The sequence below is a fragment of the Tiliqua scincoides genome, chromosome 8 (assembly GCF_035046505.1).
Source record: "Tiliqua scincoides isolate rTilSci1 chromosome 8, rTilSci1.hap2, whole genome shotgun sequence".
Classification (NCBI taxonomy): domain Eukaryota; kingdom Metazoa; phylum Chordata; class Lepidosauria; order Squamata; family Scincidae; genus Tiliqua; species Tiliqua scincoides.
Window position 1 is genome coordinate 15,578,386 of NC_089828.1, and position 25,041 is coordinate 15,603,426.

General features: G+C 41.4%; 1 protein-coding gene across 4 annotated transcripts in view; it reads left to right on the forward strand.

Annotated features, from left to right (window-relative positions):
* The window catches only part of MYO9A (myosin IXA), a 163,181-nt gene that overhangs the window by 36,383 nt on the left and 101,757 nt on the right, over positions 1 to 25,041 (forward strand). For all 4 annotated transcript variants that reach the window (XM_066634984.1, XM_066634981.1, XM_066634982.1 and 1 more), the window contains exons 2-3: positions 9,392 to 10,305; positions 22,772 to 22,866. In XM_066634984.1, the coding sequence (XP_066491081.1) occupies positions 9,463 to 10,305; positions 22,772 to 22,866 (938 nt within the window). In that variant the 5' untranslated portion in view covers positions 9,392 to 9,462. The remainder of the gene's footprint in view (positions 1 to 9,391; positions 10,306 to 22,771; positions 22,867 to 25,041) is intronic.

Genomic DNA, 25,041 nt, shown 5'->3' on the forward strand with positions numbered 1-25,041 from the left:
GCTCCTGGCCTTGAGTAAATTTACTTGAGAGGAATTTTGTCTGTACCACTTGAAGAGTTCAGATTAGAGTTGCTGCACCTTTTTCTTGAGTAAACTTAGGAGGAGCATTGGCTAGTATGCAATTTGAAGAACTTACATGGTGGATGGTGGGAGCAGGGCTGGCTTTAAGAGCTGTGGGGCCCAAATGGAAACACTTTTAGTGGTGCCCCAGGTTCATAGTCAAAATTGGTAGAATCATGGATATAAATAAAATTTGTTATAAACTTATTTCTATGATAGAATGGAAAGTAATCAAAATGCACACTTTAAAAGTATACGTGAGTTAATGGACCAAATAGATCTCAGCACATTTTAATATAAAATTGCATGAAGACTAGATTACCCTAACCAAGCGTGGGGCTTAGTAGGGAGCATTTGGTCCAGTTGGCTTAAAGCCAGCCCTGTGTGGGAAATCTCTCAATACTCTCTCAGTACTTAAAAAAGAAGCACCTCCTTGTGGGTGAGGGAGTATGAAAAAAAACCAACTTGAACCTTTAGAAACAATTTTGCTTCACCAAAAACCCAACACAGAATGTTCAAGCCTAATATAAGAACATAAGAACAGCCCCACTGGATCAGGCCATAGGCCCATCTAGTCCAGCTTCCTGTATCTCACAGCGGCCCACCAAATGCCCCAGGGAGCACACCAGATAACGAGAGACATCATCCTGGTGCCCTCCCTTGCATCTGGCCTTCTGACATAGCCCATTGCTAAAATCAGGAGGTTGCGCATACACATCATGGCTTGTACCCCGTAATGGATTTTTCCTCCAGAAACTTGTCCAATCCCCTTTTAAAGGCAGGCGTCCAGGCCAGATGCTGTCACCACATCCTGTGGCAAGGAGTTCCACAGACCAACCACACATTGAGTAAAGAAATATTTTTTCTTGTCTGTCCTAACTCTCCCAACACTCAATTTTAGTGGATGTCCCCTGGTTCTGGTGTTATGTGAGAGTGTAAAGAACATCTCCCTATCCACTCTGTCCATCCCCTGCATAATTTGGTATGTCTCAATCATGTCCCCCCTCAGGTGTCTCTTTTCTAGGCTGAAGAGGCCCAAACGCCATAGTCTTTCCTCGTAAGGAAGGTGCCCCAGCCCCGTAATCATCTTAGTCGCTCTCTTTTGCACCTTTTCCATTTCCACTATGCCTTTTTTGAGATGCGGCGACCAGAACTGGACACAATACTCCAGGTGTGGCCTTACCATCGATTTGTACAACGGCATTATAATATTAGCCATTTTGTTCTCAATACCTTTTCTAATGATCCCAAGCATAGAATTGGTCTTCCTAACTGCCGCCGCAGATATTTATTGGATCATACGATTATGCTTGATTTTTCAAATGGGTTAGGATTTTTCTATGGCACACTTATTTAAACCATTATTGATTGTGCTGCTGTGCACACTGTTGTGCATCTGAACCTTAAAATGCATTGCTTCATTCTGAAGTACCAGGATTGGCAAAACAATTTGGCTGGTACCTGCTTCTCAATGCTGTTTTTTGTCCTAGATCTTAAGTGAAAGTTGGAGGCATTCCTTTTGCTGAATCTCAGTCATAAATACTTACTGCCATTGGGTACTCTTTTATATGTTCATATATATTTCTTAAAATACAGAGTCTATCATCACTGCCTTGGAAAACCAGTTTTCCATTTCATAGGCAGAAATTACAAGTGCCACTTTTAATGTTAAAGCTAATAAGCAAACAAATGTTAGAACCGAAAATAATTTTTCACCATCTATTCCTATCACTGCTGTCCTATCAATTTTTTTAGTAATATTGTGGAGTAGGGTTTCACTTCGGCTGCCCAATATGTTGAGGTTACAAGACATTTAGACACATGGCAGACCTAATACTTCTGAAAATGAAGCACACTAACCAGAATTGACTTGTGTGTGGTGGTGATTAAGAAATTGGCAATTTTGTGGGTTGTCAGAATAGCAATTAGGCCTCATGGAAACTTGTAGATTCTCTGGCCTTCCTCCTGCTTTAGTATCTCATTTTGAGTGCACCAGCAGTTTTTGCTTCCTTACACTACAGATTTTAGTGCAAAGTTGAAACTTTCCTGAGGGTTTTAAGGGAAGGGGGATAATTTTTACAACTGTTCTGCGTTGGAGATAGGGCTGACCCAAGACCTCCTATCACCTAAGGCTGTCTGCCAAATGCTAAGTAGCCCTGCCCTTACCAGATAATGTGCCAGCCACTGGTCCTCTGAGTGGAGACAAGTGAAGGGGAACAGAGGTGAGTACTCCCTGCTAAACTGCTACCTGAGACAACTGCTTCAGTTGACTCATAGATGCACTATCCCTGATCGGAAGGCTGATTTCATACAGCCAAACTGGCATGATGAGAAGGTTGAAAATAACTGGGCTGAGTTATGCTTATGTTAAAGTGATGTGAGATCTTTTGTAGTGTGGTATAGTGGCTGAGCGGGTAAACTGGAAAATTTGTGGGTTTTTTGTAACATAAGGCAGTTGCATTTTTGTTTTCTGGTTTTTGGCCATAACTTTTGATAGAATGGAGATATTTTACTCTGTTTTTTATTGCATTATGCTGTAAATTTCTCATTGAATGGTATATAACATGATGGTATTATTCCTACAAGCGGTGATTTTAGTGATTTTGGTCACCAGTGCGTGTCACTCCCCCATGTGCATCACCCGATGTGGCCTGCACTCCCTAGCAACGCCACTGACTGCTTCTAAATTAAGCACTGAGATTCTAAGTTAAATTCTGAGTGACAGAACAGTCAAGCAATCTCAAAATTGCAAATTTAGCTCAGTGTAGGTATGCTCCGTCCACTTTCTGTAAATAGAATGTCTTGGGCGAAGGTGCACTAAGATGCACTTTAAGGCCTAACTGCTTTTCTGAACATAAAAACATTGGTGCTTCTCAGGGGAGAGGTCTGAAGAAGAGTCTGTTAGACAGTAGTTCCCAAACTTTTTAGTATCAGGACCCATCTAAAAAACGTTGCACTTTACCAGCCACTCAGGCCTCTATAGCTATAATGGTGATTGGGCAACAGGGCTCCCCCCCCCCAGTAGCAGGTTATTTAATCCTTGACACACATGGCCTAATCTGTTTTATCAATTTGCAACCCACCCAAAACTGGATTGTGACCACAGTGGGCCACAGATCCACAGTTTGGGATCTGCTGCTCTTACAGAACATGCGAAACAATTCTTCGGTACTGCCTTATCAGTTACTGTTTTCAAAACTTTGATGAGTACTTGTAAGAAAGAACTATCTACTGAGAATCCATGGTGGGAAGTCTCGAGGCTGGAGGATGTCATCCTGGAGAGGAGGGAAACAATGCCCTAGGGGGGACCCCTTCTCCAGGGGACGGGCCCGTATCCTAACGCACTTAGGATACTCCTCAGCGGGAGGGAGGTCGGGGGTTCTTGTAGTGGTGGATTCGATTATTAGAAACATAGAGGGGGGTTTGCGACGGATGTGAGGACTGCATGGCGACTTGCCTGCCTGGTGCGAAGGTTGCGGACATCACTTCTCGTCTAGACAGTCACTGTCACAGGGAATTAGGGGCAGGTCCTCTCCTGGATTGAGACCTGGTTGAAGACCAGGAAACAGAGAGTGGGTGTCAATGGGCAATTTTCACAATGGAGAGAGGTGAAAAGCAGTGTGCCCCAAGGATCTGTCCTGGGACCAGTTCTCTTCAACCTCTTCTTAAATGACCTGGAGACAGTGTTGAGCAGTGAGGTGGCAAAGTTTGTAGACAACACCAAACTTTTCCAAGTGGTGAAGACCAGAAGTGATAGTGAGGCGCTCCAGAAGGATCTCTCCAAACTGGCAGAATGGGCAGCAAAATGGCAGATGCGTTTCAGTGTAAGTAAGTATAAAGTCATGCACACTGGGGCAAAAAAAATCAAATCTTCACATATAAGCTAATGGGTTCGGAGCTGTCTCTGAAGCATCAGGAGAGAGATCTTGGGGTGGTGGTGGACAAGTCGATGAAAGTGTCAACCCAGTGTATGGCGGCAGTAAAGAAGGCCAATTCTATGCTTGGGATCATTAGAAAAGGTATTGAGAAATAAACAGCTAATATTATAATGCCGTTGTACAAATCTGTGGTTAGGCCACACCTGGAGTATTGTGTCCAGTTCTGGTCGCCACATCTCAAAAAGGATATAGTGGAAATGGAAAAGATACAAAAGAGGGCAACTAAGATGATTGCTGGGCTGGGACACCTTCCTTATGAGGAAAGGCTACGGTGTTTGGGCCTCTTCAGCCTAGAAAAGAGACGCCTGAGGGAGGACATGATTGAGACATACCAAATTATGCAGGGGATGGACAGAGTGGATAGAGAGATGCTCTTTACACTCTCACATAACACCAGAACCAGGGGACATCCACTAATATTGAGTGTTGGGAGAGTTAGGACAGACAAAAGAAAATATTTCTTTACTCAGCGTGCTGTTGGTCTGTGGAACTCCTTGCCACAGGATGTGGTGATGGCATCTGGCCTGGACACCATTAAAAGGGGATTGGACAAGTTTGTGGAGGAAAAATCCATTACGGGTTACAAGCCATGATGTGTATGTGCAACCTCCTGATTTTAGAAATGGGCTGTGTCAGAATGCCAATGCAAGGAAGGGCACCAGGATGCAGGTCTCTTGTTATCTGGTGTGCTCCCTAGAGCATTTGGTGGGCCGCTGTGAGATACAGGAAGCTGGACTAGATGGGCCTATGGCATGATCCAGTGGGGCTGTTCTTATGTTCTTATCTCCCCTGGGCAAAATGGAACTCAACAGATGACTTTGGGAAATGGTTTCATTTTTAATGTGTTAATGAAGTTTTGGGAAGTGAAATAAATGCAGACTAAGTTGCTCAAGTTTCAACTGACATCATCATTTTGGTTCAGCACTTCTCATATCCACCATTTTGGGGTATTAAAAAAAAAAACAGTGCAGCTGCTCTTGAAAGCTGAGGGTAAGTAAAGAAAGGAAAATACTGTCTTTTCCTCTGTTTTGCGGTATCCTTGTTCCCTCTAAATCAGGGGTGCCCAAACCCCAGCCCTGGGCCACATGCAGTCCTCGAGGCCTCTCAATGCGGCTGTCAGGGAGCCCCCAGTTTCCAATGAACCTCTGGCCCTCCGGAGATTTGTTGGAACCCGCAATGGCCCAACGCAACTGCTCTCAGTGTGAGGGCGACTGTTTGACCTCTCGCGTGAGCTGTGGAATGAGGGCTTCCCCCACTGCTTGCTGATTCACGTCGGTGATGCAGTAGTGGCAGCAAAGGAAAGGCCACCCTTGCTTTGTGCAAGGCCTTTTACAGGCTTTGAGCTATCATGAGGCCTTCATTCAGTGATATAAGTTTCATCTCAATATATTCATTTATGTAAATTTATTCACATTTTAAATGTAAATTTTTTTCCTGGCCCCCGAGATGCTGTCAGAGAGATGGTGGCCCTCCTGTCAAAAAGTTTAGACACCCCTATTCTAGAGTGATATATTTGGAGATGAGCAAAATCTGAAATACTATACCAGCATTTAAAAACTGAATATAAAGAATTCATAAGCAATGTCCTTGTTAAGGAGTTGAGAAGCGTCCTAATTTTATAATGTTCAGCCATCCCTCGATGTGTGTTACTGCTTTATTCTAGGCTTTTGATTGTGCAAAACTATACAAGATGTCTCTACCAATGGTGAATTATCAGCTTCAGGTTTGAACTACTGTTTGTATCTGGCAGGATTATAGCTTCTAAATATGAGCAGGTTTTGTTTTTCTGATACATTTTCATAAAACAATTGGTTCACCTTCCTGTCCCATTCTGCAGTGAAAGCAAGCAAGTTGCCTAAAAATATTTACAACTAATATTTTCCTTTAGCAAAATTCACATGTTAAACTCTGTACTGGGAATTGTTGGATTTTTTCCAAAGCTGCCTTGGTTATGGGGAGAGGATAGAAGATGGATCAAAACAACTCAGTCATTGCTGGAAGCTGGCATTGCTGGATTACCTCTAAAGGGAAAGGTCATTTATATGTGGGGATATAGTTTAGTTTCTGTTGGGGTGACGTTTCTTCAGTTGCGCAGATTGTGGCTTTATATTTTATATTTTAATATCAATTTTTCTCCTTTGAGACATGGAAATAAGATGGTAAGCTATTTAGGGTTTCATCAGTGGACTTAGGTTTGCCAACTGTTTGGATTATATGGGCATCTATCATTACCCTTTCCATAGAATTTAATATCCCCTATGAAATGTGTTGCTTGTGTTACAGATAGTGATCTTCAGAGAGAATTAGCATTATTGTGAAAAACCAATTCCTTAATCTTGCTTGCTACTTCAGAGTTGGCGTTTTGGTTTTTTTTAAAAAAAGCTCTGAATTGTTCACTGACACCATATTAATCACACTGCTGCTGATCTGAACACAAACAAGTTGGTTTATTTTAGTGAGTACATAAGGTCCCTCTGTAATTTAAGCACTACTTTACAATAGTGGGTGCACTGTACTGGTAGTGAGCATAGCACAGGAAGTGTACTTTTATCTGTGACCAGGCTTCGGTTATTTGGACTTTTGCAGTCAAAAAGAAGAGAGGACTATTAGAAGAAGCTCTGGCTGTTAACTGTGACTCTGCCCTTTAAGGATGCTTAGCTTGGCTACATTTTGAACGGAAAAAATCTTCTGTCTCAACAGTTTACAACATTTCTCACAATGAATCAGGAATTCTGAATCCCTAACCCAGATTTATTGATTTTTAAATAAATTAAGTACAACACAACTTTCCAAAAGTGCCATGTTTCAATTAGGCTTTTGAAACTATTTTAAGCCCTCTGAAAATCTAAATAAACAGAATGACAATTTTTCATGAGAGGCTTAAGAGTGAAGTTTCAGTTGATTTATAGGATAAAGCTATGCAACATTAAGAATTTATCACTGAGTGCAATGATAGTGTTAAATTTTCTTTTGCATTGAGAACTGTCTTGTTGCAAGGAACTTCAAATAAAAGACTGGGGCAATAGGGAAGGAAAGAATGAGGGATTATTATAACAAAGGATGAATGTGAGCACATAGGCTTAGTTGTTGGTTTGTGGATGAGATTAAGACCAAAGCATAGATGGACAAGATGGGTTCTGAGGAAGGTTTGAAGGGAGAGAATGAAGGGGTATCACGTGGGTGTTCTGGGCATGGGGCAGCAATGGATAATATGCTGAATCATTGCAGAGCAGACCATGGGATTTGTTTAGTTATAATTTCTCAGTATGGTTTCTGTCATTCATGAGCAGCATCTATCTTCTTTTAAATAGGAATACTGAATAAAATGCATCTGTTTTATTGGGTGTTGCCACACTTGTGTGTCTCCCATTCTGTACAAGGAGCTGGTGATCAGATTACTGTATGAAGGAAAAGCCAGAGAGAATGTCTTATTTTGTCTGACAGATCATATGCAAGGAAACTTTGAGAATCAACACCTAGGGGATTGCCATTATGTATATAATCAGACCTTGGATGCATTTAAGGCTAAGTAAATGTCAAGCTTGGCAATCAGCTAGCAAATGTAGGCATCTCTGTATAATAACTCTTCAAGGGAAGTTGCTTTCAGGAAACGTTTTCTTTTATTGTTATGAGTTAAATATATTAGCAGCAGCCCTAATCTCCTGCATGTATACCAGTGGTTCCGAAATTGGTGGGTTGTGACCCACCATCCTAGGAAGCACTTGTTACTGGCCCCTTAAGCGGCAAGGAGAGGGAGAAGACAGTTACATGATCCCTGGGATCGCACTGCTCCTGGGGATGGGGGGGAGGTTTCAGCTTACCTCCCCTTGTGCTGACCTTTGGGAGGGGTGTGTGGGGACGCCTCTGCAGGGCTTCCCAAGCCTTAGAAATGTTAAAAATACAGATCAGAAACAACTTCCGGTTTTTGGTTGTGAAATCCACCTCCCCCCCACACCTTCTCTCCAGAGACTGGCACAGAGAGAGGTAAGCTGAAGCCCCCCATCCCCAATGCGATCCTGGAGATTGCTTCGGTGCCTTCTCCCTGCCCCCACAAAGAGGGGGCTCCCCAAATTTCCAAGGAAACTTTGGGGAACCGCCAATGTATACTTGCAAGGTCTAAGACCTTTTTAGTAAGTATGTTATTCGATTTGCTGGGATTTTGTTCTGTAACAAGACAAAGGCATTTGCTTGTTAGACTTCACCTTTTGCATGAGGATGAATCACATATATATTAATTGGTAAACCGCAGTGAGCTGCAGTGAAATAATTCTCTTAGAAGAATATAAACTGAATTGTTGCATGTATCAGTGGAACATAGCTCCTTTTCTTGTGTTGCCTGGACAGCGTTTTGAATAACTGTTCTGTGCTGGTACAAAAATGGCTAGTTCCATTTAGCTGGCCGTTTTCCTAACATCACAGTTGGGAAATAATTTCCAAAGCTGAGTTCTTGTCTTATTGCAGTACAGAATCTTGATTGACAATAAGATCTGATTGGACTGTTTGGAGGCTGTGGCGAGTTGGTTAACCAACCTCCCATTTTAAAATGGCGCAGCAACTGTTACCCTGCAGATGCCCAATCTCGTCTGATCTTGGAAGCTAAGCAGGGTCAGGCCTGGTTAGTACTTGGATGGGAGACCGCCTGGAAATACCGGGTGCTGTAGGCTTATACCATAGTCTTTCGAGACTGAAGGTTGCCAACCATTTTAAAATGGCCTAGTAGTTAATTCCCTTTTACCCATTTCTCCCCATCACTGAAATAGGTGGTGGCTACTTCCTCCTCTCATCATTTTCATCCTCTACTTCTCTCCCATCTGTCTGAAATATCTAATTCTGGAAAGGAATTGTTTTAATGGCCTGTGGTCATTCAGATAAAATCTTTCAGGCAAGGATGTGTAAGGGAGATGGACTTGGCTAAGGGGTGGACTAGAAAAATATTTCAGAATTCTTACAATGTCTCCTGTCGGAGAACCAGACCTTTTTGGCATCTCTAATAGCAGATACTAGTATTATCTTTGTTTCCATGTCATACAGAAATTCAGGAAGAGAACTGCATGTTGTTCTTTCTGACCAAAGGAAGTACAACATTGCTGTACCTGATTCACTTATATTGAAGATCTCTCAAACCATGGATGAGTCTTTTGATTCATCTCTGCAAATGTTATCAGTTATGTTATAGCTAGCATATAAAAGTTGCTTATTCATATTGGGAGTATAAGATGAACATGTCCTCTATTTATTGAAAGCATTTGTGAACTTTAAGAGGAGAAAGACATAGGAGCTGAAGGCATCTCACAAAATCCAATAAAATAATCAAGCAGTGAATCAGTAAAATGGCACAAATATTGGAAACAACATGTTCCTACAACTGTTTTTTTTTTGTTTTCTTATTGTAGTGCTGATGCTGTGAAAATTTATTCAGCCATTCTAAAGATGGATTGCTGTTACTGATGGGAAAAACTCCAATATGAGTGGAAATGATGTTGGAGGAAGAAGACGCTTTGAGGATAGTGAGCATACACTACACATCTACCCTGGGAACATTGCTGAAGGGACCATCTATTGTCCTGTTATTGCACGAAAAACATCCACTGCTGCTGAGGTGATAGACTCTCTCATTAACAAACTGCAACTGGATAAAACAAAATGCTATGTCTTGGCAGAAGTGAAGGAGTTTGGTGGGGAAGAATGGATCCTCAATCCTACAGATTGCCCAGTCCAGCGCATGATGATGTGGCCCCGTATGGCCCTAGAGAACCGTTTGAGTGGGGAGGACTATCGCTTCCTTCTGCGGGAAAAGAATCTAGATGGGTCCATTCATTATGCAAGCCTCCAGTCCTGGTTGCGTGTGACAGAAGAGCGACGGCGGATGATGGAACGTGGCTTCCTTCCTCAGCCACAATACAAGGACTACGATGACTTGTGTGCTTTACCAGACTTAAATGAGAGAACCCTCTTAGAAAATCTTAGAAATCGCTTTAAACAAGAAAAGATTTACACTTATGTTGGGAGCATACTAATAGTTATTAACCCATTCAAATTTCTTCCCATTTACAATCCAAAATATGTCAAAATGTATGATAACCATCAGTTGGGGAAGTTGGAGCCCCATATTTATGCAGTTGCGGATGTAGCATACCATGCTATGCTCCAGCGTCGGAAGAATCAATGTATTGTCATTTCTGGTGAAAGTGGCTCTGGGAAAACGCAGAGTACAAACTTCCTGATTCATCATCTTACTGCTCTTAGCCAGAAGGGATTTGTTAGTGGAGTAGAACAAATCATTCTTGGAGCTGGACCAGTGCTTGAGGTAAGATGAAAGCCACGATATAATGATGGAGCTATTTTTCAATGTGCGATGAAGCAGTTATATTTTCTGATTGCCACCTATCTGGGAATGAACTGCCAATGGTGGTAGTGCTGAGCAAACTCTTCTGCTTTTGTAGTGATTTCTGGGAAGAAATACATGTGGAAAACATTTACATTGGAATTTTAAATCCATATGGATTTTATACCAAAGAACTATGATCAGGAGCTGGCAATTTTGTATCATCTTGCTTGCAAATATTTTTGGAAAAATCCTTATGGACTTTCAGCAGTGCAGGATATCTTCCATATGCACTTGCTATTGAGAATGGTGGCAACTGTTGGAATTACTACAGTTTAATGTGTGTCCATTCCCCAAAATGAAAATAATTTGAAATATTAAATATTGATATGTACTTAGCAGATTATTGCTTTGTCTCAGTCTTAACCATTACAGGCCAGTGGGGTCAGTAATGAAGCTTGTGGCGCTCTGTGTGTGTAGGTGCTAATACTGGAAATGCTCTGATCTTTGTTATTTTTATATTGGTTTATCGTAATTTTGGTAGTCATAATTTTTATGAATGGCTTTTGCTTTGATAGTTGTAGTGTTAGCTGCTTGCAGTGTTTGCATTTTGAAAGGGAAAAACAGGATAAAAATTTCTATGTTGAATAAATGGCCTTGAGTTGACATGAAGATTTTATCACTAGGGAAGATTAATGAAATTATAATTATTTAACGGCACGAAGGTGGGAAATTAGATTTTGGTGCTTTTTCTTCTTGTTATAAGGCATTTAAAAGTGGACCTAGGTTTCAGTGTTGAGTCAAATCAGTGGATACTGAGGTCCCACCTGTGTTTGCACTGTAGTGCCATCTTTTGATTTTCTTTTTAATTAGAAGGTTTATATTCCATCTTTCAAATTATCCAAAACAGCGTATGATAAGGTGCAAAAATAATTTATACTTTTTAAACTGAGGCCATAGTGTGATTCCTTCTAACCCTCTAGTCCAGGGCTTTTCAAACTGGGGCATCGCATCAGCCCAGCCTTTGGGCCCTGGCCTCTGCCCCCTTAAGGAGCGGGGGCAGGGAGGAGGCAGCGGGGCTGCAGGGCTCCCTGATGCTTTATAAGTGAAAGTGGCGTGATCGCCACTAAACCGGAAGTGGAGTGCAATCACTCCATTTTCACTTTTGCAGCTTCGGGGAGTCCTGCAGAAGGTTGCACAGAGCTCCCCGCACTCCCGTGAGGCTGCAGGAGGCTCTGGTAAGTGCAACCAATCCCCTGCAGCCCCTTGAGTGGCGCGATCCTGGGGGCTGCGGCGCTGCCTTCCCCCCGCCCCTGCCACCTCCCCCCACCCTCGCAAGGACTTACAGCGGTTTTCAAACTCCCGGAGAGTTTGAAAACCGCTGCTGTAGTCCCAGGGCAGCAAGTAGGTGGAGATGAGCAAGGGGAAAAATGTGACTATGTGACTCAATGCATTCTTAATAGTTTCACACTAGTTTGAACTGCAGAGTTGCATGGAAGATCCTTAAAGATTTGTGCTGGATATATGAGGGAATCTGAATCTTCCTACCATTCCAGCTTAATGTGGCGGAAGGAAATTCAGGAAGAGCTGCTGATTTGTTCTAAAGAGAGCTACTACGTGTAGTTTTGAAGAGAGTCCGAGTTATACTGGTCTGATGTCAATGTGCATTAAAAGTCCACTACTCCAGATATCTTTGCATACAGCAGCAGAAACCTAGCCTGTGCACCTGTGAAACAGATTATTGGTGTTGGGTTGGTGAGAGGCTTCCAGGTAGAGCAGGGGTGTCCAAACTTTGGCAGGAGGGCCACATCATCTCTCTGACACTGTGTCGGGGGCCAGGAAAAAAAAGATTTAGTTTACATTACATTAGTTTACATTAAATTTACATAAATTTACACAATGAATATATATTAGAGATGGAACTTGAATGAATGAAGGTTTTGCAATAGCTCAAGGCCTATAAAAGGCCTTGCACAAAACAAGACCAGCCTTTCCTTTGCTGCCGCTGCTGCAGCACAGACATGAAACATCAAGCATTGGAGGAATCCTCATCCCACAGCTCATGGGAGACGTAGAACAGTTACCCTCATACCGAGAGCGGTTGCGTCAGGCCATCATGGGCTCCAGCAAGTCTCCAGAAGGCCAGAGGCTCATTGGAGACTGGGGGCTCCCCATGGGCCAGATTGGGAGTGCCTGAGAGCTGCAAGTGGCCCCAAGGCCAGGGTTTGGCACCCCTGAGGTAGAGTAAGAGCCCAATCCTAAAGGCACCTCCATTACCAGGTGCAGCGGTGCCAAAGCACCTACTGCTGTATCCTTTGGCCCCACGGCCGGAGTTTGGGCACCCCTGAGATAGAGTAAGAGCCCAGTCCTAAAGGCGCCCAGCAGTAAGCTTGCACCACCGGTGCGGAAGAGCTCAGGATTGGACTCTAAATTCTGTAGAGGTCAGGCCTAAATTCAAAAAGTGTTGGATGGGACTGGGGGTATGTGTAAACTTTTTTGTAAAATACATGCAGATTAAGAACAACCACCTCCCTGTCAGCCTTCCAGCAAGGGCTAAAGACTTCCATTTTCTAGCTGGCCATCCCTTCTTGGTTGCTTTTAGGTTTTGTAACTGTATTGTGCAGTTTGTTTAATGCTTTTATTGCACTATTCTTAATGATCATTTTATGATGATTTCACTTATTTTCACATGTTACTATTTGTCTATTGTTTAGAGGGAAAAGCATGATAAATTATAAAGGCAGGGACTTAGCTGCTCAGAATAAACATCTCACAATTGTCTGCTTACCAGATGTTTACTTGATTTCTGTAAACATTCCTCAGGTGTGTTCATGATTAAAGCATGATAAGTGTGTCTGCGTTCAGCCTAAATTTCACCACCAGGCTCAATCTGAAGGTTTTTTGTGTGTCCCATGCCTTATTATTTGATATAGGTAAATCCAGTCTTAGAAGGATTGCACACTTATGTGTGGCAGAAACTATAACTAGAGAACAGCTTGTTAAAACAAATGCTTTTGACTGTAAAGGTGGTGATTAAGATGTGATTAGCACCTTCTATCAGTCATACTGTGTTACTTAGTTTTGTTCTGTATAATCTTGAGGAAAGGTGGATTGCTATAGCCTTTGGCTAAACAAAGTGAGTTGATTTGAATTTAGAGATTGCTCTAGATTGGTTCTCAAACATTTTAGCACTGGGACCCACTTTTTAGAATGACAACTGTTAGGACCTACTAGAAGTGATGTTATCACTGGACCTGGACCTGGAAGTGATGTCAACAGTAGATAATCATTTATGTCCGTTTCTGACCATTGGGATTAGGTGGGGACCATGCAATCACCTGTTTCCTCCCTCCTTCACTGAATTTTCTTCTCAGCAGACTTAACTGTAGTTGATGCTACCCGGAGTCCATTATAAAGCAAGGTGTAGTTTCATAACTCGTGTTAATAATGAACTCTGGTTAATGTTAAAACATGTTTAAGCCATTTCTGCCCAACGTTGCATATACGCAACACGGATAAAATGTGTATACCTGTGGACTGGGCAAAAATGAATTAAGGCCCAGCAGTGGGAAATGTTGTGAGGGAGGATAGCTGGTGATAGCACAATCCTATGGACATTTCAGACTCTTAAACCACAATGTAGGGATTTGGGATGTGTGTTATCTATGCATTTGCTTGTTACTTTTCCACCTCTTGAATTCCCTCAAGGTCACTCACGTATGATTAATAAATGGTATTTATATACTGCCTTTCCAGCCATTGGATTTCTCCTTTTGCTTTATTCAAGGCAATTTACAGGGGCAGGCTTTTTCTAAAACCCGAGGGTTTTTTTTACAATCGCTGCAATTTGCATAATTCAGCTTAAAAAACCCAGCAGATAGAGGCCTGCAGATGGTAAGGCCACACCTGGAGTATTGTGTCCAGTTCTGGTCACTGCATCTCAAAAAAGACATAGTGGAAATGGAAAAGGTGCAAAAGAGAGCGACTAAAATGATTGCTGAGCAGGGGCACCTTCCTTATGAGGAAAGGCTACGGCGTTTGGGCCTCTTCAGCCTAGAAAAGAGATGCCTGAGGGGGGACATGATGGAGACATACAAAATTATGCAGGGGATGGACAGAGTGGATAGAGAGATGCTCTTTACACTCTCACATAACACCAGAACCAGGGGACATCCACTAAAATTGAGTGTTGGGAGAGCTAGAACAGACAAAAGAAAATATTTCTTTACTCAACGTGTGGTTGGTCTGTGGAACTCCTTGCCACACGATGTGGTGACGGCATCTGGCCTGGACGCCTTTAAAAGGGGATTGGACAAGTTTCTGGAGGAAAAATCCATTATGGGTTACAAGCCATGATGTGTATGTGCAACCTCCTGATTTTAGAAATGGGCTGTCAGAATGCCAGATGCAAGGGAGGGCACCAGAATGAGGTTTCTTGTTATCTGGTGTGCTCCCTGGGGCATTTGGTGGGCCGCTGTGAGATACAGGAAGCTGGACTAGATGGGCCTATGGCCTGATCCAGTGGGGCTGTTCTTATGCAGGCGGTGATGGTGAATTCTGCATTTTTGGCTTTCATTTTTGTAAGTGGCAAAGGATGTTAAAATCCTAATGAAGAAAATCTTTTTTTTTCCTGGCCATATTACATGTCCCAATTTTTGTTTTTCTCCTGAACTTGCAGTGCAGAAAGTGCTATTGCCTTGAATCTCCCAAGGCACAGCATATTCTAGAAAGTCTTATGCACTACAGAAGTTGTGCACCATTAACTTGTGAATGTTGTAAACAGGTACTTATAAATCTTAAGCTATTTCTGCCCAATATTGCATATAGTCAACAGGGACCAATTGTGTATCATTATTATTATCATTATCATTATTATCATTAACAACAGTATTTATATACTGCTTTTCAACTAAAAGTTCACAAAGCGGTTTACAGAGAAAAATCAAATAACTAAATGGCTCCCTGTCCCAAAAGGGCTCACAATCTAAAAAAATGCAAATGAATACCAGCAGACAGCCACTAGAACAGACAGTGCTGGGGTGAGGTGGGCCAGTTACTCTCCCCTTGCTAAAAAAAGGAGCACCCACTTGAAAAAGTGCCTCTTACCCAATTAGCAGGGGTTAATTGTGTATATCTGTGGGCTGGACAAAAATGGGTTAATTCAGTTGTTGGGGGGGATGGAGGACTTCAGATAGCTTCATTGTGATAAGTATTTCATCCTTTTACTGAAGAGCTGCTTTCCCATATTTTGAAGTCAGCCAAAGTTGATTGCTCAATCAGTCTTACCAGATTCAAATTTAAACAAGACTGTAGATTTTCCTTGCACTTCTGAATGAATCCTTAGTATCCAATCTTAATCTCTTTTTCCATTATTCCATACCTTGGAGTGGGGTTGATTCTTATGGAAATCGAAATGCATCCTTCCTTTTAGCTACAAAATGCTTGAAGGTCAAATTATAATGCAGTATTTTCAACTCAGGGTTTTTGTATGAATTTATCATTTCCATGAAGTTTCCACCTGCAGGTATTCTTGGATACTTAATTACATAATTCCTATCTGCCAGATCATAGTTTAGCCAAGTGAGGTCATGGTGTGGTGTTGGGCTGCCATAGCACTCTTCCTCATACATTTTCCTCATATACATTTCTCATTAAGCCAAATGGCATGAAAACGGTCCCAAACTTCCAAAGCCACTTTTTAATATTTTAAGACTGACTGGGCTCCCTCCCACATAGAGAAGATATTTATTACCACCGAAGCCTGTTAAGTTGCACTATACTGTAGGAGTGATAATCAACAGGAAATTGCCAAGGGCCAATTTGGATCTTGGCTATATTTTGGCAGTCTAGAGGTGTAAGAACTCGGATGTATTTTGAAGCAAAATTCCTCAGACATCTGCACTTATTTCTCTCTCATGTTCTCAGTCACTCGCATAACAGAAAGTGAACTTCCTTTTTCTCTACTTCCATTGCCATCTCTTTCTCCATTTCTAGGTTTCTGTTTCTGTCCGCTATTTTCCTGCCAGCTTCATCACCACACTAGCACCAACTGGCCATTCTCACAGCACTCTCCAATGCTATTGTGTCATTTGCCCAATGTCCAGTTTCCCAGTACAATTCGTTTATCCTCTTCCTTCAGCCTCATCCCATCACCTCAGCCAGCTGCTGGTGGATTTTTAAAAAATTCATTCCTGCTTCACAGCCTGCATTTTCTTGTTTTTAAAATGAAATTACTGTACTCTTGGTAGGATTTCCCCTTATTGTCACCCGAGCTCCAGCTGTGCTGCTGCTAGGGCCAGTTTGCTTGGCAGTGCTATGTGGTTTGACATCCATGCTTTTGCATTTATCTAGGGATTTAGGGAATTTTTTGCGCTATCAAAATAAAGATGAAAATGTAGTGTCTGGTAGGCAGCATCTGTTTCAGTCAGTTCCAGCTATTTATGGAGAAGCAATGGACTTTTTCCAGTGCTCTTTTATATTTAGATTGATTAAACCAAGTGTCTAGAAGAAGAAAACACTCATTCATTCTTGGGTAAAACAATGTACATTCAATAAGTAATCATTGTGACAACTGCCATTTGTGAACTGCCAAAGACAACAAACCCCCTTTGAGAAGACAGACTTTTTCTGCCTGAATCAGCAGGATTACCATTTGAATCTCTCTGGGCTGCACAGATTTAGGGGCAGAAGGCTAAATATTCATCCCACTAATTGCAGTTTCTTAGAATTTCGCAGAAAGCATCTTTAAGAACAATTCAAGGTCTCTTACAGTGCTTATAGATTTTTTCTTTGCTCAGCTATTATTGAGGTACACTATTAAACTGACAATAGTTCATTTAAAAAATCAAATAAAACCTATCTCAATCCATATAAACCCAAAGCAGCAGTGGCACTAATGAATCTTAAAACCAATAAAAGAAACTCTGGAAAGTGAAAGCACAAAGTTTATAAAACAATAAAATCAACTAAAAGTCAAACATACAGTACAATCAGCAGTAATAAAAGCAGTAGTAATAAACTGTAACAGCAGTGAACAGTACATGTTAGTAGTATCTACCACATTACTCATTGGCAAAAGCCTTTTGGAATAAAAATGTCTTGTTTCAGATCCTGGAAGAATGTTGTTCTGAGGCTGGTTGGGTGAGTCCTCTTTGGTAAGGAGTTCCATGGTATGGAAGCTCTAATAGCAAAGTTTCCACTCATTGCCGTTTTGACATTTTATTTGGGTAAAGTTTGGGAATTGAAACAAAGCCTCTTGCTTGGACCTCACAAAACTAAGAAAGGTTTTGGATTATTTTGAAGGGGATTTGCAAATACTTGGGGTAATAGGCCTGTAAAACCATTATATCTACTTGGAGCATCACTGAATGTGAGCAGCAACAACTGTGAGCTTCCTGGAAGCTTCTGGTTGACCACCGTGATTACACACATTTTGGTGCAATTTGGAAGGTAAAGGCGTGGGGGGGGGGAATTAATGGCAGCCTAGTATATTTTTCTTTGAATGAGATCAGTGTGTATTGAATTTAAAAATATAGGTTGCTGAATTTAACTGTGGGGAAAAGAATGCTGGACTCTAATGGGCTTTGTCTGATTCAGCAGTGCTCCTGAGTATCTACTACATGCAAATGCTGCTATCTTTAAAAAGTGAAATGTATGAAGTAGCTCTAGGGAGCCTGTTAATACCCATGCTTTCCATTCAAGTCATCGTAAATGTACCACTGCCACATACCAGGATGCTGATCATCCTTGGATCTTGGCTGCAAGAGATTACACACAGCCTGGTGAAAGCAGAAAAGGCAATTACATAGCTCTGTTTAGACTTCAGTAGTTTGCCACCAACTTGCTTTTCAGACAGGAAGAAAAACCAACCCAAGTATAATGTGCAGTCACTAATGTTAAGACAAGTCTGTTTGGTGCTATTCACTTTGAATGCATTCAGCTCTTCAGATCTTAAACACTTGAAAGAAAGACCAAGGCAGAGTGTAAGAACATAAGAGCCCTGCTGGATCAGACCAAAGGCCCATCTAGTCCAGCTTCCTATATCTCACAGTGGGCCATCAAATCCTTGAGGGATCACACAAAACAAGACACAACCTGCATCCTGGTGCCCTCCCCTGCATTGATGGGGACAGTGTGAGGCAAATAAGACAAAGAACAAAGTAGGGTAATAGTCTTTTCATATTTGAATAGGAGTCATTAACTACTTAATTAGAATATAAATTAGATATTCAGGCACATGACTACATGCAAGCTGGCTAGCAATTTCCTTGGAGCACTGTCAGAGCTTGGCAGAGGCAGTGGATTAGGGAAGTGGGGTTGTAGGTCTACAAATCTGAAATCTAGGCCCAAAAGCATCTCTTATACAACCTGTATGCAAAAAATGATTCTAGTTGAAGTAGCAGCTCAAAATACAACATTGCTTAGATGCTTTGCCAGCCCAGGGTCTTTGACCCTGGGTGATTCCTCACACTTTCTGTATGAAAGACCATATGTGCTTGGGAGTAGGTCGTTCAACCCATGTAGTCTCAACCCATGTAGTTCTTTTGTACAAATGCTGATCTGATTCCCATGGTCAGAAGGGTAGTGAAGTTACTTCAGGAGTTAAAAACTCAGCTAAATGGTATTCCAAACTATTTTCCTTGCAGTAACTTGGGGGTCCCCAAATCAAATTCAGTCCACCAGCACATTTTGACTGACCTGACGAGCCTAGTTTCATTGGAATTTGGTGTGATCCTGCCTGCCACCACTCATTATCTTTCTTCTGTTGGATGAGGTGACTGTAGGGTTGGGTCATTTTTGCTGAGAGAGTGAGAGAGGCAGCAAGCAACCCCACAGCTGCAAATATTTTTCTCCTGTTGTGAAAATTCTACAAGTTATGCCACATTAAAAGCAAGACTGAGTTATGCAGCCCTGGCAGCTGAAGTTTTAAGTCAGCCAGGGAGAGTAAGAGATAGGACACCTGCATTGCTGTTGCCAAACTTCCCCACTAGTAGCTGTCTCACTTGGGCCTTTTGAATGTTAAAGGAACTTTGATTTGGGTTTCTGATAATACCGTCTTTTACTCTCCGCCTTTTAATTTCTCCAGAGTCCTTGGACCTGCAGTCATAGGGTATAACAATTCTGTATCTGGACAGCAGAAATACAGAACAATTGCAGCTAAGATATTTTAATACTACTACAGTCTTAGTGGTGCATGCATATTACTTTCTATTTGAAAATCTTATTTTAAATACTGTACTTTGTATTTAATATTTTAAATCTTTATCCTAAATGTTTTACAGAGGTATTAATTTGTTGTTCTCATATAATGTTATAGTATCTGATATTGCAGCCATTATGCCTCACCCAAAGTTGATTGGCTTGAGTACTTCAAGTCTTGGAATGGGTTAATGCTAGAACTGTTGACTACAGCTGTACTTGTGTTCTGGGGTCCCATTTTATGTTGCTGTTCCAAGCCTCTCAGTGCTGTCATACAGAAAAAAATATTTTGGGGGTCAGGCTTGTTGTCATTTGTCTTTTTCCCTTGGCAATGGTGAAGCATTTTCTAGGGTGATGGATTTTTTTGAGGGGTGGGGGGAATCAGTGAGCTTCCCTTTTTAATGAGCGTATTACTGTTATTTAATGAGCATATTACTGTTGCCAAATGAAATTTTGTATTGATGTTTTGGATCCTTTGTTAACTGATAAGCTGGCCTAGATTTTTACCAATAGTTTAATGAAGTGAATAAATGCAAATTACAATATATAGGCGTTCGCTTGTATCTGTAGATTCACTTATCCACAGATCAGGTCCGCACCGCCCCCCCCCATCCATTCTGGAAGCAAGAGGAGCTCCCCTCGCCTCCAGAGGGTCCTCTGAGTGCAGCAGATGCTGTGCGTGTCTGTCCGTGTTTAAAAAAAGCCTTACAGTGTTAAAAAAAGAAGGCAACTTCTGATTAAAAAAAAAAAAAATTAGCAGTCACTTAAGGCACAATCCTAACCACCTTTCCAGCACTGGCATAGCTGTGCCAGTGGGGCATGTGCTGCATCCTGCAGTTGAAGGGCAGACATGGAGGCCTCCTCAAGGTAGGACAATGTTTGTTCCCTTACTTCGGAGTTGCATTGCCCTTATGCCAGTGCTAGAAAATTGGTTAGGATCGCAGTCTTATTTTTATTGTAAGGCTCAGTTTGAGCCTGGCAGAGGCTGCAAACAGACATGTACAGTCTCTACTGCACACAGAGGATCCTCTGGAGGTGAGGGGAGCAGAGCTTCCCAAACCTACTAAGGGAAATGCAGACCCTACCTCTGGAGGGTAGGGGTTGTTCCTGGTATCCACAGTTTGTTAACCATGGGGGATTCCAGAATGGAACCCCTGCAGATACTGGGGCATGCCTGTATAGCCTAAGAGTATCAAATATAAACATTTGGGGATAAGATTTTCTTCCCCAGCCAGCCATCTTGTTCTTGTCATTGCATCTGTAACAAAAGGGGAGCATCTTGGAACATTTGGGAAGGGAGAAAGTCCTATTATGAACTTCACACAAGTTTGACCCATGGGGCTTATTTAGTATTTTTAATTTAGGATATCAGGTACTGTCATATACCACCTCACTTTTTGATACTTTAAATTCATTTCAGAGGTGCTTAAATTGGGTTGAGTTTTCATTCTTTGCCAAATAGATGTGCTGCTGAAAAACTATGCAACAGCCTTTTATGAGACAACTGATTGTGGTGTGCCAAACAGTACAGCAGTATAGTGCATGGCAGTTGATGCGAGATCAGTCGCTACCCCTACATTACAATTGCAACTTGACTAAAATGTGGATCATTAACTTCATGACTCTTCCCTGCATTTTGTGCAACAGAACATAGGAATTGTCACCTTGCAGTTGCTGTCCTTGGTACCTCATTCTGAAAAGTTGGCAGTGCTAGGCAGAGGCACAGTGAATGGAGTATGACAGGTTGTTTGTAAGTTGTATGGGTTTTTCAATGTCTATTATGCCTTGCAGAATAAACAGGAATTTTGTTTTTTACTTCCAAGTTGTAGTCCTTCATAACACAATTGTGCTTCAAATCTATAACTTACTTGGTGTAATAATCCAAGCATGAGTCTTGGTATAGAAGCATGGATTTAACCTCAAGATTTTTAAAACCAGTCATGCTTCAGGAAGAGACAGCTTGCTCTAAAAGTAAAATCCTCCTGATGCTTTTTCAGCCCTTGCAGCCAGATTAGTTTTGGAATCCTTATGAACAATCATTAAAACGGTTAGTAATGTACAATGTTGAATTTAGGAAGGGGGAGTAAGAAGATGCAAAATTTTACTTATTTAATTACTGATGAAATAATTCTGTAAAACCAAAAGTAGTATTTATTTGCAACATTGGAGTGAAGGATGCATGCATTGCACAGAATTGTGCAAAGAGATTCTCAATGAGATTCTCCCAATACTTTTTACGTAACAGTGGAATACATCAGAAATACCCTTGTGGAAGAATGGTGGATAAAAGTTTTGGACTTAGCAGAAATTGCCAAACTGATGACCCTGCTTAATTAAAGAAAAAAAACAGTAATTTCTTTTGTACAAAATTGGAAACCACTCATTGACCTTCTGTATATGAAGGGAAAAAAACAAGAATGATTTGTGTATTTGAGGAATAAGAACAGTGGAAACAAACTTAATTATAGAAAGAAGATTCATGACAATATCAAATATAAAAAATATGATGGAGATTGGAATTACGTAATTTGAAGTACAGAATGGAGTAGGGATATAACTAGGACATACTGCTTCATACTTGCTGTACTTTACCTTTAGATAGTTTTTGTTTATGTATTGTATATGTATTGTTTCTTTGATCGTTTGGAAATAAAATAAAAAAGAAGTAATTTTCCCATCACTTACTATTCTAAGCACAGACCTCTATTTATACTCTGGATTGATTTAACTGTTTTGGAAGTTGTTTTATACCAAAACAACATTTTGGTACATAAATTAGGTTGTAATACCAAACTAATTAGTTGCATACTAATTTACGTATGCAACATGGTCAAACATCCCACATGATCCTGCATGTTCAGCTGGCAGTGTAGTCATGGGCAATGCCTTTTGAGTTGCTGTATTTCACCATTTACACACATTCTTATGTAAAAATATTTTTGATTTATTCTTTTTTGACATATGCTCTGTGTTACAAAAATGTAACCCCTGTGTAATATGAGAGATGGTTGTATTGGTTTTGTTTCTAGTGGATGTACTTCTGAGTGCAATAATTTTTATTCTAAGAAACGTGGGTGAAAGGGCAGATTGCAAGCAAACATGACAGTGTGGTCTGAAGTACTTCTGTCTCTCATGAAGTGGGACCAAAAGGACTTATTTCCCAAAACCTGTTTTAGAAGCAAGTCCAAAAACGCTAAGTTTTCTTCCTGAGCTGGATTTTGAACATTAACATTGTTTCTTACTTTGACAGGCATTTGGGAATGCAAAGACAGCACACAACAACAATTCAAGTCGGTTTGGCAAGTTTATCCAAGTGAACTATCAGGAGACTGGCACTGTGCGTGGGTAAGTGGCCATGAGCAGTGACTGAAGGGCTTTAAGCATGGATGATCTGCAGCTGTTGGCATTTGTATGTGCATGATGGAAATGCTAGATTTCCCATGTTAGTCTGGTCCTAGTTACTTCTCTGGGAAAGATGTGGGCACATTGGGCAAATAACTGACTTGCTACAGGTATCTTTTGTTAAGAAGTAATGAGAAGAAAGATAAACCTCTTATTTGCCTTCTCTTTATTTATAGATATAAGAAATCGTTGAGTAGAGTTGATTGTCCACTAGAAAGTCAGTAGGAATCTTTTCTAGAATTGTGGAACAGCCCGTCCTGCTACATTGGTATTGTCAGTCTACTAGCCGTTAGAGCCATTTGGAATTGTGTAGTTGTATTGAATTACAGGTGGAGCCTCTTTATCTGTGGGGGTTCTGTTCCCAGACTCCCTGCGAATATTGAAAAATCACAGATAAAACAATCAGTGATTTTCAGAGCCCACCTTTGAATGCATTCTGAGCCATTCTGAGCCTGCTGGGAATCTAGGGGTTAAATGTCCCAGGATGCCTTGTTGTCCCATGTTTTTTGGAATACAGGGGAATTGCAACTCTAACAGTTTAGAACAGTGGTTTTTAGTCTTTCATCTCGTGGCACACTGACAAGGCACTAAAATTGTCAAGGCATGCCATCAGGTTTTCGAAAATTGTCAAGACACACCATGCTGCCATTGGGGGGCTCACATCCCCCGTTGGCTCTGCTAATAAATAACTTCCCCCCAAACTCCTGTGGCACACCTGTAGACCACTTGTGGCACATGAATGTGCCACAGCACAGTGGTTAAAAATGGCTGGTTTAGAGTTACTGACCATAATGGTAAGTAATTAAGGCGCACTCTCCAGTGTTGCTTCAGTAGGGTTGTTGCAGTCACAGACAGTATCACCATCATGTGCAGTGCTCAGGAAGGCATGTGAAAGGATCACTTTTTCAGGATTTTTACACTCTGCCTTCTATCTGGTGGGAAGGATGAATATTTGAACAGACTGAGCAGAGCAGAAATCATACAGCACACATGAGCAGTACTCTGTGTGTCTTTAAAAGACACCAGAAAGCATATATTTCTAGTTATAAATGTGTTTTAACAAAAGAGATGCTAATTTTACAGCACATCAGACTGAAGGCTGCTTTCACAATGTATTGTTTCTGTAACCATTTACTCTCTCCAACATAGCATGAAAGAATTATGTTCCTTAATTCAGAGCAGACAAACTTTTTGGCCCAAGGGCCATATTGAAGTAAAAAAATTGTACAAAAGTGCCATAACGTGTTATTGTCATCAGTATGGTTTGTTTTGACTTCCATAAAAATAAAAGTAAATTGCATTTTATTATCTTTTAAACATGGGAAATACTGTCAACTTCTCCCCCCCCTCCCCGCCACCACTCATTTTTTAACTGCAGGAGATAAAAATAGGAAGTTTCCCCTTCTTGCTCACACGCTCTTGTTTATGGTTAGTTATTTTAGTCCTGTGCTGCTCCTGGAAAGGACATACTTGCTCGTTTTCAGTTCAGGCATGGTCAGTCTGTTGCTGTATGCCGGTCCTCTTCCACACATGTGCACACTTTGCAGTTCTGTGCCTGGGAGCAAGGCTGCTAGATTTGGATGGGCAGCACCCAACATTGGATCACATGGAGGACAGTCTGAGGGCTGGATAGGAGGCTCTTGTGGACTGGTGACCAGCCCCTAGGTCCTTGTTCTCCTCTGCTAGAAGCTCAATCTGTGACCCTGGTGGAAAACAGCAGCATTTCAGTATTCGGTGACTGCTAAAGCAAGACATTGTAGTCTGCTGCCTTTGCACATAACAAAGGTATATAGGTTATGGAAGCTACTTAAACATTAAGAAATATGACAAACTTGCACATTGCATTTACCATGCGATGTGTAGTTAAATTTTTTAACTTTAATCATTACCTTTAGCCAGGGTTGGACTGGGGTTGTGGTGTGGAGGTAAAGAGTATTTAACCCTTTTTTTCTGCCAGTTTAACCACCCTGAAGGTGCAGTTTTTGGTAGAGAGTGGCATAGAGGTGTCATAGATTCAATTTTGTGTTTGGCATCCTATAAAACCTACAGTTCAATTCTATGCATGTCTACTCAGAACTAAGTCCCTTTATCCAATAGGGTGCAGTCCCAGGAAAGTGG